At 43.5% G+C, this 13065-nt stretch overlaps 2 protein-coding genes across 2 annotated transcripts in view; both read right to left on the bottom strand.

The window, feature by feature from the left end:
• slc35a3a (solute carrier family 35 member A3a) lies at positions 1 to 8759 on the bottom strand. The gene is given in 10 exon segments (XM_071541487.1): positions 1 to 1518; positions 1521 to 1528; positions 1898 to 2019; positions 2021 to 2032; positions 2201 to 2319; positions 3208 to 3382; positions 6736 to 6858; positions 7040 to 7194; positions 7986 to 8195; positions 8386 to 8759. Coding segments are annotated over 9 exon segments (1101 nt in total). The 5' UTR covers positions 8176 to 8195; positions 8386 to 8759; the 3' UTR covers positions 1 to 1321.
• Positions 8760 to 9308: 549 nt separating this feature from the next.
• Positions 9309 to 13065, bottom strand: part of notch2 (notch receptor 2) — a 41949-nt gene continuing 38192 nt past the window's right edge. Inside the window, exon 35 of the mRNA XM_071541674.1 lies at positions 9309 to 13005. Coding sequence (XP_071397775.1) covers positions 11542 to 13005 — 1464 coding nt within the window. The 3' untranslated portion in view covers positions 9309 to 11541. The remainder of the gene's footprint in view (positions 13006 to 13065) is intronic.

Here is a 13065-nt window from a genome sequence, read left to right as displayed (position 1 = left end):
TGAAGGAAACATTTTTCCTTTATAAGAGATCACAATTGGTACAATAATAAAGTTATTAACTATACCCGCTTTACCCAAAAAACATACTGATGAAGTGGTTCTAGAAGAAAAAACACGAGTGGAACCGTACAGTCAGGGTTTGGAAGATTACTTTCTAAATAATGCCTCACAGGTTTCTGATGTAACTAGTATAATCGATTCACACTCCCAACTCAGTAACTTAGCTGAACTGCTTTCAATTACGTTTTGATTACTTTAACTCTGAATCTACAGAATATAAATTAAACAGACAATTTATTGAAATTTATGGATTATAATTTAAATGGTGCTATTATTTACACCCATGATTAACATTATTTCATGTTGTACAAAAATGATTTTTGGAACATAATCAAAATGTCATTTTCCCTTCAAAAATCTTTAAACAATCACCTTTTTATGTAGTCGATCTGTAAACTGTTACAGGTTTTAACTGTATTTTTTTAAGCGTCAGACTTCTGTATTCCTGTAACATGTAATTTATACAGTCAGATTACTGTAACGCTGTTACATTTTACTCCCCAATCCCTGCTTAAATCAGTAGGCCAGACACACATACACCAGAGCCATATAGTGAAATAGTTCTGTCACCGAGATATATGTGTTATCAAAGAGTTCCACATGTCCCAGTATCTATATGTTGCCTGGCAACAAAAACAGTTTCCCAAAATAACTACGCAAAATGCAACCTGAGAGCCATAATTTAGAATACAATACTACTTATGGTCGCTATGGTTGCTATAGCCTACAAGTAAAGATCTCACAGAGTGAAAGGCTCTTGTAGGCCAAAGTGGGACAAGCCAAGGCTCAATGACAGAACCTTTAATCCTACGACTCTGAGGTGAACAAGCCAACTATTTGGGCTGTGCTCACATTATCTAAGAATGTGCCCTTTTGGCAGCTCCTGCCTGCCTATCTGTCCTATCTGTCTGCATCTTTTATTAATTTATTGTATAGGTATGATTGATGTGGCAGTAATGGAGACTGGCAGTCGAACAGGTTCTTAGTCTATACAATCAGTCAGTCCTGCTGAGAATATTCCCCCCAACTCTGGAGGTGTGGCAGCCAGGTTTATCTGTACAGTGGTAACAATGGAAAAAAAACGTCCTGTTTGGCCACAGTTTCCAGTTCGCCTTGGTTACCCTTCCCAGCTGAGGCACTTTTGGTATCTGACACCCAACACAGCACTGTGCTTGCTGTAATTCTTCAATCCTTCTTGCCGTTTCTTCTCCTGCTTCTCTCTTCTCTTCCTCTGCCTCTCCTCCTGTTTGTGATCATAATACTATGCTATGGTATAGTCCTTTCCTCCTCTTCCTCTCCAGCCCTCCGTTCTCCTCTCCCGTCTACTTCTCGACCCTCTTACAGGACGTCCCGGCGCTCCTGTGGTGGCGGTGAGTGTCCTACGCCCTGCTGGGGTTGGGGGAGGGCTGCCTTCATAGCCGTAGAGGAAAGTGGCCGCAATGACCAAAAGGGCCCCAGGAAGAACACACTGCAGACGAGACCAAACAAAACTGTCAGCTAGAGAACTTCTGAGAGAGAGAGGAGAGGAGGGAGAGAGAGAGAGAGAGAGAGAGAGAGAGAGAGAGAGAGAGAGAGAGAGAGAGAGAGAGAGAGAGAGAGAGAGAGAGAGAGAGAGAGAGAGAGAGAGAGAGAGAGAGAGACAGGCAGAGGAAGAGGAAGAGGGAGAAACAGACTGACAGACATATGCTGAGATACTGAGAGATACAGGGACAGGAGAAGTGTGTTAGTGTGCGTTAGTGTACGTCCTGTAAGTGGAGGTGAAGAAGTGAGTGTGTGTGTGTGTGTGTGTGTGTGTGTGTGTCTTTTTGTGAGTCTGTGCACGAGTGTGAGACTCTACCCAGTGGGGTCAAAGTCCTGGAGCCAGAAGTAGGATATGAGAGTTGACAGGATGATGGAGAGCGATGTGGCAAAGCCCTTGAGGATGTTGTCTGCATACTTGATGACCGCTGCTATGACCAGAACCACCCAGCGCCTAGAGAAACAAACAAACACATGGACACAGATGGACAAAGGCATGACCCGTATGGGCCGGCAGGGGAATCTGATCCCCGGAATAAATAGCCTATTACCCCAGAGGTTTGACAATATACAATTTTCGTTCCAATCTAAACAGAGAGCTTATGGTGTGGCAGCTCGATACCTGCAGCGCCACGACGGCCCAGGTGATCGTGTTGTATCCCTGGAACATCCCAGACTGCTTCACTCTCTCCCCATCGTACGCCAGCATCCCGATGAGGCCAAACACCAGGCCAAACAGCCCTGGACACACACACACACACACACACACACACACACACATACACACACAGATCAAAAGGAGAGCAAAGCATAAGATCTGACTCTTAAGATCTAACCAAAGATTTCACGCTGAAGTCTGATCAAAAGATCTGACTTGGAACAAACTGTCAGCGGTGCATGTACAGTATCCTGCAGTCACTGCATAATATTATCGGTGGAGTGTATTCTCTGTCAGTCAATTAATTCCATCAACTCAGCAAAAAAGAGAAATTCAAACTACAGAACCACATCCTCTGTCCAGTACTAAATATCGTACCACTGCTTTGCTTTTTCCCACTTTTTTTTTATTCCTGTTATGATTTACTTAATTGGCTTTTACCAAAAAGTGTGTTTTAAATACATTGCATCATTATTTTGTATTCATTACAGAGTTATCTAGGCATTGGCTCAAACATCTGATGCAGGGGGAAAAAAAAAAAAAGCTCCTAGCTCACACCAGGAAATGAATCGCAGGAGAATTAACACATGCCTCACACGTTCCGAGGTAAAAATAAACTAGACAGGAACATTCATCTTAGCAGAAACAGATCTGAGGTAAAACGCCCAGCTGGCTCCCTGCGCAGGGAGAAGGGACTGTACGCAAGAGCTCGCTTCAAAAACATAGTAGTGGTGCCTTACTCTGCCTAATCTGTTTTGAACAACAACAATAATATCTCACAGCATTATTCCTGTGTTGATGGAAGCGCCTGTAATCAAGGAGCTGTCATTAAAGGGTTTTGGAGGATTTTGTATTCCTGTCTTACAAATACTTTATCGTTATTATTCAGCGGATTGAATTACAAGTAGAAAGGCAGACAGACGAAAGACAGCCTGATTGATTGACTGAACAGCTGATTGACGGATAGAGACCTAGCTGGATGTTGCGGACCCAGACGCTCTGCTTGCTCTCCTTGAGGATCTTCTCAAAGTAAACCCCGGCAAAGCCACTGGAGCAGCAGGCCACCAGAACCGCCGTCACACCAACAAACTGGGAGCCGGCAGACTGGGCCTCCTTCTCTGGGGCCGTGGCAGACTCAGAGGGCCACTGGATGTACAAGAGAAAGACATAGACACAGAGAATTTAGATAATTAACTTTTTTAGATAGCGCTTAACCAGCAGCAGAGTACTTGAAAAGTTAAGAAACATATTGAAAAGAACAGTGGTAAAAAAGATAAAGCATCCGGAACAACACAAGATTGAAAAGGCACATATAAAACCAAAACGTTACATAAAAGCAAGTCTATAAAAAGTGTTTTATGAGGTGATTTTCAATGATACTGAATTAGCTAGGCTTCAGAAGAGGGGGAAAAGACTATACCATCAGCACAGTATTATGATCACAAACAGGAGGAGAGGCTTCGAGGCAGAGAGAGGAGGATTGGGAAGAGAAGCGAGAAGCAGGAAAAGAAACAAGAAAAAGGAGTGGAGAATTACAGGCAGGCAATCCACAGTCTTGGGGCCAAGATGGTAAAAGCACAATCATCTTTAGTATTGAGGTTAGAGAATTAAGGTACTGGTACTGTAAAGCTGTCAGTACGACAATATGAGGACATGCAAATCTGGATGAAACTTAAAGATATCCAGTGACACTTGTCTTCTAGTCATATATTTGGCACTAGCTATCAGAGGCAGCAAAGCCACTGACATCACTGACATTGGCGTATAATGCGTTCTGGTGTGTTTGCACGCCATGAGCAGAGGGGTGAGGCAACATCCGCACATGCAAGAGAAGTAATTAGCCTGCCTTTGTGCTGCTTTTACTGGATTGTCTACAACAGCTGGCGACAAACTTGAACTTTCTGCCTCTGAATCTAACCAGCCAGCTATCTGACATTCAAACAAAGGGGTCATCACGATTTTGCCAAGCTGTAAAAATGTATGAGTGTTCATATATACAGAGTGCTGTGCTAAGCAGGAAAACGAAAGGTAACAATGCAAAGGGAAAGAGAAACTCTGAAATGGTTCTACAAAGTAAGAAATGTATTCAGCTTGCTGGTTGAGCAACAACAGTAATACACACTGTTTCTTTGGATGAAAATACAAATATCTGAACAAATCATCCCTTGGTAAAGCTGATTTGGATATGTTTAAAGATTTGCCGCACTAGACTAGATGACAGAGCTGTTTGACTGCCATCTCTGCACCTTCTCCTTTATTCCTAAAAAATAACGTAATGTAATTCCTATTCAAATTCTGCACAGGGAGGACAAACTGTACCAGCCTTGAGTGAAAATGAACAGCCACAATAACACAATACAGGCCAGAAAATGTGTTGGTGGTGGTTACCGATGGTTGAGAAGGACACACCATTCTGTTGGAGCAGTGGCAACAAAAGGAAAGATTGTAATGTCACTTCTGCCTCCTTGATTTATCCCCACTTTAAAGTTTAATTTGAACAACCTACCACCGCTTCTATAATTTTCTGTAATATATCTTGACCAGGCAAGCACATGAAACTGTAACACTGACGAATCCACAGGAGCATTATGTATGTACAGTGTGTATGGCAGCCTTCTGTTCTCTCTTGAAAACAAAAGATCTAAGCAATCGCCTCAGGACAGTAATATGCCCAATGTGTGAACTCTCTCCCAACTCATGTCACAATGTACCTGTCCTTGAGAAATCCTATCCTCGGTCTAAAGGCGTCAGCACATACGCACATTGCTCCTCTCATTTCTCTTTCAATTGTACAATATGTTCATTCTTTGCTTTGTTGAGACTAGCTCATCTTTCAGCGGAAGCTATTGCCTGTTGAAACTGCTGCTCTCCTCTGCAGGTCATTGATTACATCATCCAGACTGTTCAAGTGTGTGCCTTTTATTAAACTGCAACACAGTATTATGAGAAATACCATATCTATCCGGCTTGCTAGCTCTTGTTTGTTTGTAGCATGCTAGCTGACACTGTTTGCTAATAGCATGGTTGCTATGGCTGCTTATTGGTAGCATATTTGATAAGATATTGATCTGTTGTTATGTCAACTTGTTAGCTTTTGCTTGCAGCATGCTAGCTGACAGAGTGTTTGGTTGTAGCATGGTTGCTGGTATATTGATTCTTTAGAAGGATGATATGTTAGCTTGTTAGCTTTAGGTTGTCTGTAGCATGCTAGCTGACATACTGTTTGCTAGTAGCATGGTTGCTCTGGATGAAAAGAAAGGATATCAGCTGGGGGTCATAACATATTTTATGACTAATATGCAAACATATAAATATCTATCTTATTAATTAAGACAGGATTGAATGACCGGGCTGTTTCAAACCAGCAGTGTCAGCCGTCCCATTGGCTTGTTGTTGAAATCAAATAGTGAGTTTAGAAATGATCAAGTAGGGACCTGATGGAATCCGGCCCAGGACCTTTGTCACATGTCACCCAACTGTCAAATAAATACGGCTGTGCAAAAAAATCGATACAGCTGAGTATTGCAATATTTTTTCCATGATACTGTATCGATTTTCCAGCCCCTCGTATTGATACATAAAAAAAAATTATTCATGTTTTAAACGGATTTAAAATGTCCCTAAATTTCCCTCAAATCCCTTTGAATTAAATAGTTTTGACTCAATTTGTCTGCTGAGTTCTCAATATAATGTGATGTACATATTAGACTACCCAGGTGGTACACAGCAAGTTGTATTTTCAGCTCTATTTTTAAATTTTCAGTAAATTATGTAGAGTATTGCAATGTATCGCAATATGTATCGTATCGCAATGTATCGTGATACAATCGTATCGTGACCGATGTATCGTGATACGTATTGTATCGTGAGGTCCTTGCCAAGACCCAGCCTTACAAATAAAGGCAAAAATTCCCACAAAAATAATCTTATAAAAAAAGAAAAAAACTGTTGGGAACTAGTGCTAAACCTAAGCCTGACTTTAGCTGTAGTTTTGTGTCGAGAGTTGGTGTCGAGAAATGACTGTTGAGCCTCCTGTCGTGTCGTGGGCCTAATTCAACAAAACATCTGTGTTGGGAGGAAACCACTTGATAACCCCGGTGACATACCAGCACTCAGACACCCATTTACATTAGGTATCTGGTGAATGATGCTGCCTGTCTGATGGGCCTGTGGATTTATGACGGCTGAGCCTGATGTCCTCTACAGTCACCATTTGTGGGCTAGTGCATCATTCTTTTGACATCTGAATCGGGCTTGTGTATGAACGCTCACCTTGGATTATGGGACAAAGGATTATAACATCAAATTGTGTGCACTGACAATTTACTGGCTTTTAAGGAGGAGAAGACGATCCTTTTGTTGACACTCCTCCAACATGGCAGCAAATCCCTCACAGCCATCGATAGACACTGTCCATTCAACATACTGGGACAGGAGTGTATTTACATTTCTGCATGCAAATGACATAGGAAGGAAACATAATGGTGTACTAGACAGACCTGTACTAGAGCCACTCCAGCCATGAGAATGAGCAGGGAGAGCCACTGGTAGACGCCCAGCCTACGGCCCAGCATGGACACTGAGAACAGAGCCGTGGTCAAAATCTTCAGCTGGTACGTCACCTGATGGAGACGGGGTGAGAGAAAAGTAAGGACTCTATGAATAAGGCCATGCAGTTTCTTAATGCCCTGGAAAGGCACAATAGCTCTACTGTAACTACCGTGTGCCTGTTGCACTGAGTCATGCTGTGAGTCATGCAGACAGACACAATCTCTCTCCAGCCTGACCTGCCCTCCTCTGTACCTGGTAGGTGGCAGCATCCAAGTTGGACAGCGCTACGTAGAGCAGGTTGTTCTGCAGCGTGTAGATCCCAGAGGGAATCGCCAGCTTCAGCGTTTCTATGGGTTTGTGGGCTATTTCCTGGCGGAGGACGCTGTTCAGAGCGCGCACGCTGTAACCTGAGGGAAAGTGGGGTGGAAGTTAAGACTTTAAATGCATAATTAAATTGGAATTATGATTGAACCTGTCAGCTTTGGCAGGACTCATTGCCGTAAGACGGGCATTAGTTATAAAATTTGTATTACCTCTTAACCAAGTAGGAGTCATTTTTCTGAGGTTAATCACCAGCTATTAAAATGAGTTAGTGTTGTGCAATGTTCCAGTCTGACAATTTGTCTTCAACACATCCAAATATGGCTGGGCAGTATTCAATATTATTGTCTATTGTCTTCAAATATAATCATATCTTGATGAAATAATGATATTGAGTTGTTATACACAATTCTGTTGTCTAAATTAAACATAAAAAGCAAAAACGTATCAAAATCTTTCACAAAATTAGGTCTGAAACAAAGTAAAGAATATTATTTGAAGATTAGAGTTTTAGTGTACTTTATATTACCATGCAGTTCAATGCAATGAACATCTATTTGATCATTTAACATGTCATTTTGCAAATGTTAGCAGATATTGTTATACTGAAAATAGTGCTGAAATGATTAGCCGATTAATTGATTAGTTGACACAAAATGTTAATTGATTAATCGTTTTAGTCATTTAACAAGTAAAAATACTAAATATTTGCTGGTTGCAGCTTTACAAATGCTAAGATTTTCTGGCTTTTCTCCAGTTCATATCATTTCATCATCAAGCAATTTGTTTAATCAGTTTGGACTCTTTGACTTGTGATTATTTTATGATTATTGTGATATTCCTGTTATCCATAGTGTTGAGTGCACAGTGCACTCACTGTGCTCCTTGAAGACCAGCAGAACGCAGGTCAGGATCTTCATGACCTCGGCCACCACCACCGCCGAGGAGGCCAGGTAGCGCGGCCCGTCGGCCTGCAGCGTGCGGGAGTAGCGCATGGTGAGCACCAGGGAGGTGGTCTGGAAGACCAGCACGCCCAGGGACAGGTACTTCAGCCGGGATGAAGCCATGAGCACCGGACGGTAGGAGGCTGGTCACGGCACAGTGGACGGGTAGGGATATGATGACAAGGCAGACACTCAGTGAATGTAGTTAGAAATGTAATTATTGCCAAAATCTACACATAGACCTACAGGAAAGGAACTAGACTTGCTGAACCACAGTAAAAGAGGAAAGACTGATTAAGACAGGAAGAAGTCACTGACAGAGAATGGTCTCACCTTTCCTTCAGTGATGCCTTCAAAGACACCCCGCTGAAAGCAACTTCAGACACGTAGAGAGGTTACTTTGCATTAAACAGGATCCCTGTAGTTCCTCGCCAGTTTTCAGTGTGGGCTTAATTCAACTAAGCCAGGTACTGGGAGCTCAAACCAGCTGTCAAAACAGCAGCAGTTCAAGTCCTCGCGTCCATTGACCCACACTGGATATCTAACGTCCGCTGATACCTACACATCATCTTTGACAGTTAATTTATCCGTGCAGAATCTGGCACGATGAACTGCCATTACGGCTGAACTACCTGTCGGGGGAGAGAGTGAATTATCGATAAATGTTGCAGAGCACAGAAAAGCTCGAATGACTTCCGTGTACAGGTTTCTTCCTCGCGTGCTCCACAATGCTTCCTGGTCCACCTGCTGCCATCTGCTGGGCTGGCACGACACGGCACGGCACTGAACTACTATTATTTCTGATATCCTGTATTCTGCCCTGCAACGGCAGTAGTGAAAATGAGAAAATGGCTTCAAAGTTTCTCTCCTTTCCAAAAGTATTGTCGGTAAAGCAGATGACTGTATGTAATTTGCATATATGGGTATAATTTTTGTTGATATGAAACACTAAACACTAGCCATGTAAAAAATACAGAAGTAGTTCCTGCTGTTTGCCTTTGTAGGGCAGTATAGTGCAGTCTACATTAGAACTTAATGTGATTAAAACAAATTATTAGGCTATTTGTTTAGGCATCTTTGGGTAAAACATGCCAGATTCATCCATCAAACCTCCACTCATCTCTCCGTCTCGTATTATTATTATTTTTTATTTTAACTGAATCCAATCAATATTTGACACACTTCTTGAGATAAACTAAGTGGATTTTAAGAAAGAGAGGTAAATGAACTTCAAGGATCTAACAAGATCTGAGCTTTATTTCAGTAAGCACATTTGGTTGATCATTTGGTTTATTTCCATCAGACAGCTTTTGTTCTTTATTATTATTAGAAGTATCTTCTATCTTATACAAACACGAGGGCAACTACTTCATACGACATGTATATTATAGGCTATTTATGGTTAACAGAAAGGAAAAGTACAATGAAAATACAAAAATGTTTTATATACAGCACATACAAATGGCCTTGAATATGTATGGGAAATGGCATGCTCCATAGGCTCTTACTAAAAAAGTTACATGCTGACTGACAAGCCAATGACCACGTATTTTTCAAACTGCAGGGACATCAGAATTTCATCTTATTAGGAAAAGGCTCATAAGTGCCAAATACTGGGAATATTGAACATGAACAATTTGGTTTATTCACAGACACTTACAGTAGTAATGGCAACCAAAACAATATTTCTTGGTATAGGATGTGTTTAACTTTTAGTCTTTCACTACAATGTAACAGTAATCCAAACAAAAACAACAACCGACACAAATTTGGAAATGATTTACATTTTTGGCTGGCAAATAAATTTGGTCTTAGAGACAATGTTCCTTTTTAAAGTTGCAAAAGTGAAAAAGTGAATGATTGTCTGTGTATTACAGAGCAGTCGCACAAGGATCTGCTCAACATCAACTCGAGAAGCATCAGGAAGACAAAAAATACTCTTATTACAACAGTACAAATTACCTTACACATCTCCAGACTTGGTTTATGAATCATGTGACAATTAAAGGTGCACAGATACACTGATTGTAGTTAAGCAAAAAGTGATTACATGATATTGGAAGAGGAAACGTATAGAAACAGCCATTTCAAATCATTTAATAGGTGTGAACAGTATTCATATACTATAGAAGAGTAACAGCCGTTTTAGAAGATACACGTCATAGCCAAATCAAGCTCAGTAATGATGGGGGTAGAACTTTCTGTCCATCTATGTACATTTCAACATACTCGCCCCATAAAACAACGGTAACAATACTAATGTGTGACAATACTAATGCATGTGTTTTTGCATAAAGTTTCTCAAGCCCCCTCTCGTTTAATCCCTCACCGTCACATGAAGTCCACTCATCCACAGCGTTACACTAAAACCCTCTGCGGTGAGAGACCATGAGCGACGTGACACGATTGCATCCATACAGACTTTAATTTGGTTTTCAAATAAACTCTCGTATTCGATCGTCTACCAGTAATTGTCTTCAATAAATGGGTAACATACTGTGGATTCTCTGTATTTATAGCATACTGCACATTGTGAACTGTGTGTGTGTACAGACAAGTTTTGAGGGTAAACACTAGTAACTATCTACTGTAATCAATGCATTAAAAATACATTAACTTGAGGAGGAGATATTTACACCACAAGCTTAGAACCACATAGTGACAAGATGCATTTGTGTGTGTATTTGTATGTCTTTCTAATTATGCAAAAGCCATTTATGAAATTCCCCCTTTAGCCATATTAAAAACTAGAAAAATAATGCATGAATAAAAAACAATAAGACAACAACTCGGCAGTTTTGCTTTGAGAATAAAAGCGTAACATTGATTGAATGTGACCCATCATATAAAAAAATGTAGAGTTAATGTTTCCAATGGGGAGTTAGTATTGGCAGGCTTATCACTTTAAAAATGTTGAAGGATAGCATATAGCATGTTAAAAAATTAAAATGTCCTCAATGTCCTCACAAAAAAACAAAACAAACACAAATAAGGCTCAGCTCTGTACCACTAGTGAGAATGAGCAGAGCAGAATATCCAAGGTCCTGTCTCAATGTCCGTCTCAACAGTCCGTTTTCCTCCTGCGATACCAACCACCGTCTGGTTGGCTTTTCCTCGATGATCCCTCCATAAAACAGTTTTGTGTGAGAAAATCCTGACTTCTCAGAACAGGGGACTCTTGGCTCCGATCAAGGGGACTACAAGGGAAAACACTTTTGTGACAGACAGCTAACACCACACCTTTTGGTATTCAAAACTTTTGATTTCTAGCTGACAATACTCAATGACGTTTTAATATACACAGTATTCTTAAGTGCAAAGAGGAAAAGAAAACACAAAAAGGGAGGTGATTGATTACTATAATGAGGAAGAAATAAGAGAGTTAATGAAAAGAGAGAGAAAGACAGGCATAGTTTTAAGTGTCGTAGTTTTAACTACACAGAGTGACAACCCCAAAGTCTGGTCCTTTTATGTTTTCCTCTGACCGGCCTATGCAAACACCTGCATGTTTCCACGCTGAGGCTGCTGGGAGGCCTGCTGCGTCTGTTGCGACTGAGGCTGCAGCTGCACCTGCTCTGGAATGTGTGTGTGGCGTGACGAGGGCAGTGCATGGTGGGGGTTCCCCAGGGGGGTGGGGCTGGTGGTGACATCAGACCAGTCTGAGTTGGAGTGCGGCGAAGAGGACGACCAAGGGTCAGGGGATTCTGGCGAGGGGGTGAGGTACGGGTGCTCGCTGGGTGGGTGGGCAGGGTGGCCGGGGGTGGTGCCCTCTGAGCCGGCGGTGGTGTAACTGTGCTGGGAGGGGGGTGTGGGGTACTTATCCACAGGGCTCTGCATAGCCTGATAGGGGGGCAGCTGCCGCGACTGGCTTTCTGCTATCCCGTGGCCGCCGTGGCTGAGGGTGTGGGAGTGGGGGTGCTGGTGGGTGTGGGAGAGCCCGTGCCCCATGCCCATCTGGTCAGGCATCTGGTACATCATGCCCTGGGTGCAGTGGAGGTGACCTGGCCCCTGCTGGGAGTGACCCTGGTTCTGGTTCTGCCCCTGGGACGGCTGGACCTGCACCTGCCCAGGCTGCGGCTGCTTCAGCATGGCCTGGCCTCCTCCCGGTCCCGGGGCCATCATCTGGAAGGTGACAATGGGAGGCAGCTGCTCCCGGCTCATGGTGACATTCATGGGGGTGAGCATTGGGCCCTGGCCGTGGTGTTGGCCCATGCCAGGGTGGGACGCCCCCATCTGGTGTGGCACAAGGCCGAACATGTGGCCGCCATAGCCGTGCTTGGCCATGCCCACCCAGCTCTGCTGCTGGCCCAGCATGTGGCTGACTGGGGGCAGCAGCGGTCTGGAGCTGGGGCTGGCCAGGAGGGGAGGGGAGTTGGCCGTGTTGGAGACGCCACCGGAGGCGTCGCCTGTGTATGAGTGTGGTGATTCCAGGGAGTCAACGGGTGACATGGTGACAGAGCTCTCCGACAGCCCTCCTGCTGCCTTGGCACCATTAGCGTTTCCTCCTCCTGCACCTCCTCCACTGCCTCCTCCCACTCCAGCACCCACACCTGGCCCCTCTCCTCCAGCAGGCTTCTTCCTCCGCTTGGCCTTCATGTCCTTCTGCTCCTTAGCTCCCCCACCGACACCTCCCACCTTTGCGCCACCTCCACCCCTCCTGCTCTTCTTGCCCTGGGGCCCGGGCCGCATGCCGATGAAGCCTCCGTTGGCCCCACAGACAAGGGAGGAGTGCCCTCCATTTCCACCCATGTGATTGGGCCCATTGTGGGGACTGTGGACCAGGTTGTACTGGTCCAGTAGGCGGACTATGTCATGGTGCATACGTTCTTGGGCGGTGTCACGGGGCAGCCGATCCAGATGATCAGTGATGTCGCGGTTGGAGTAGTGGTCAAGAAGAACCTGAGCCGCCTCGAAGCTGCCTTCTCTGGCAGCAAGAAACAATGGGGTTTCCTCCTGGAGTGAACACAGCCAAAGATAAATATGTTACTCTCTGTGATATATATATACATTTTA

Source organism: Centroberyx affinis, unplaced genomic scaffold, assembly GCF_046629955.1.
Source record: "Centroberyx affinis isolate AG114_WGS23_722 - 3 ecotype Tasmania unplaced genomic scaffold, CSIRO-AGI_Caff_v1 ptg000220l_1, whole genome shotgun sequence".
In the NCBI taxonomy this organism is placed as follows: Eukaryota; Metazoa; Chordata; class Actinopteri; order Beryciformes; family Berycidae; genus Centroberyx; species Centroberyx affinis.
This window is presented reverse-complemented; position numbering and strand designations above follow the sequence as displayed.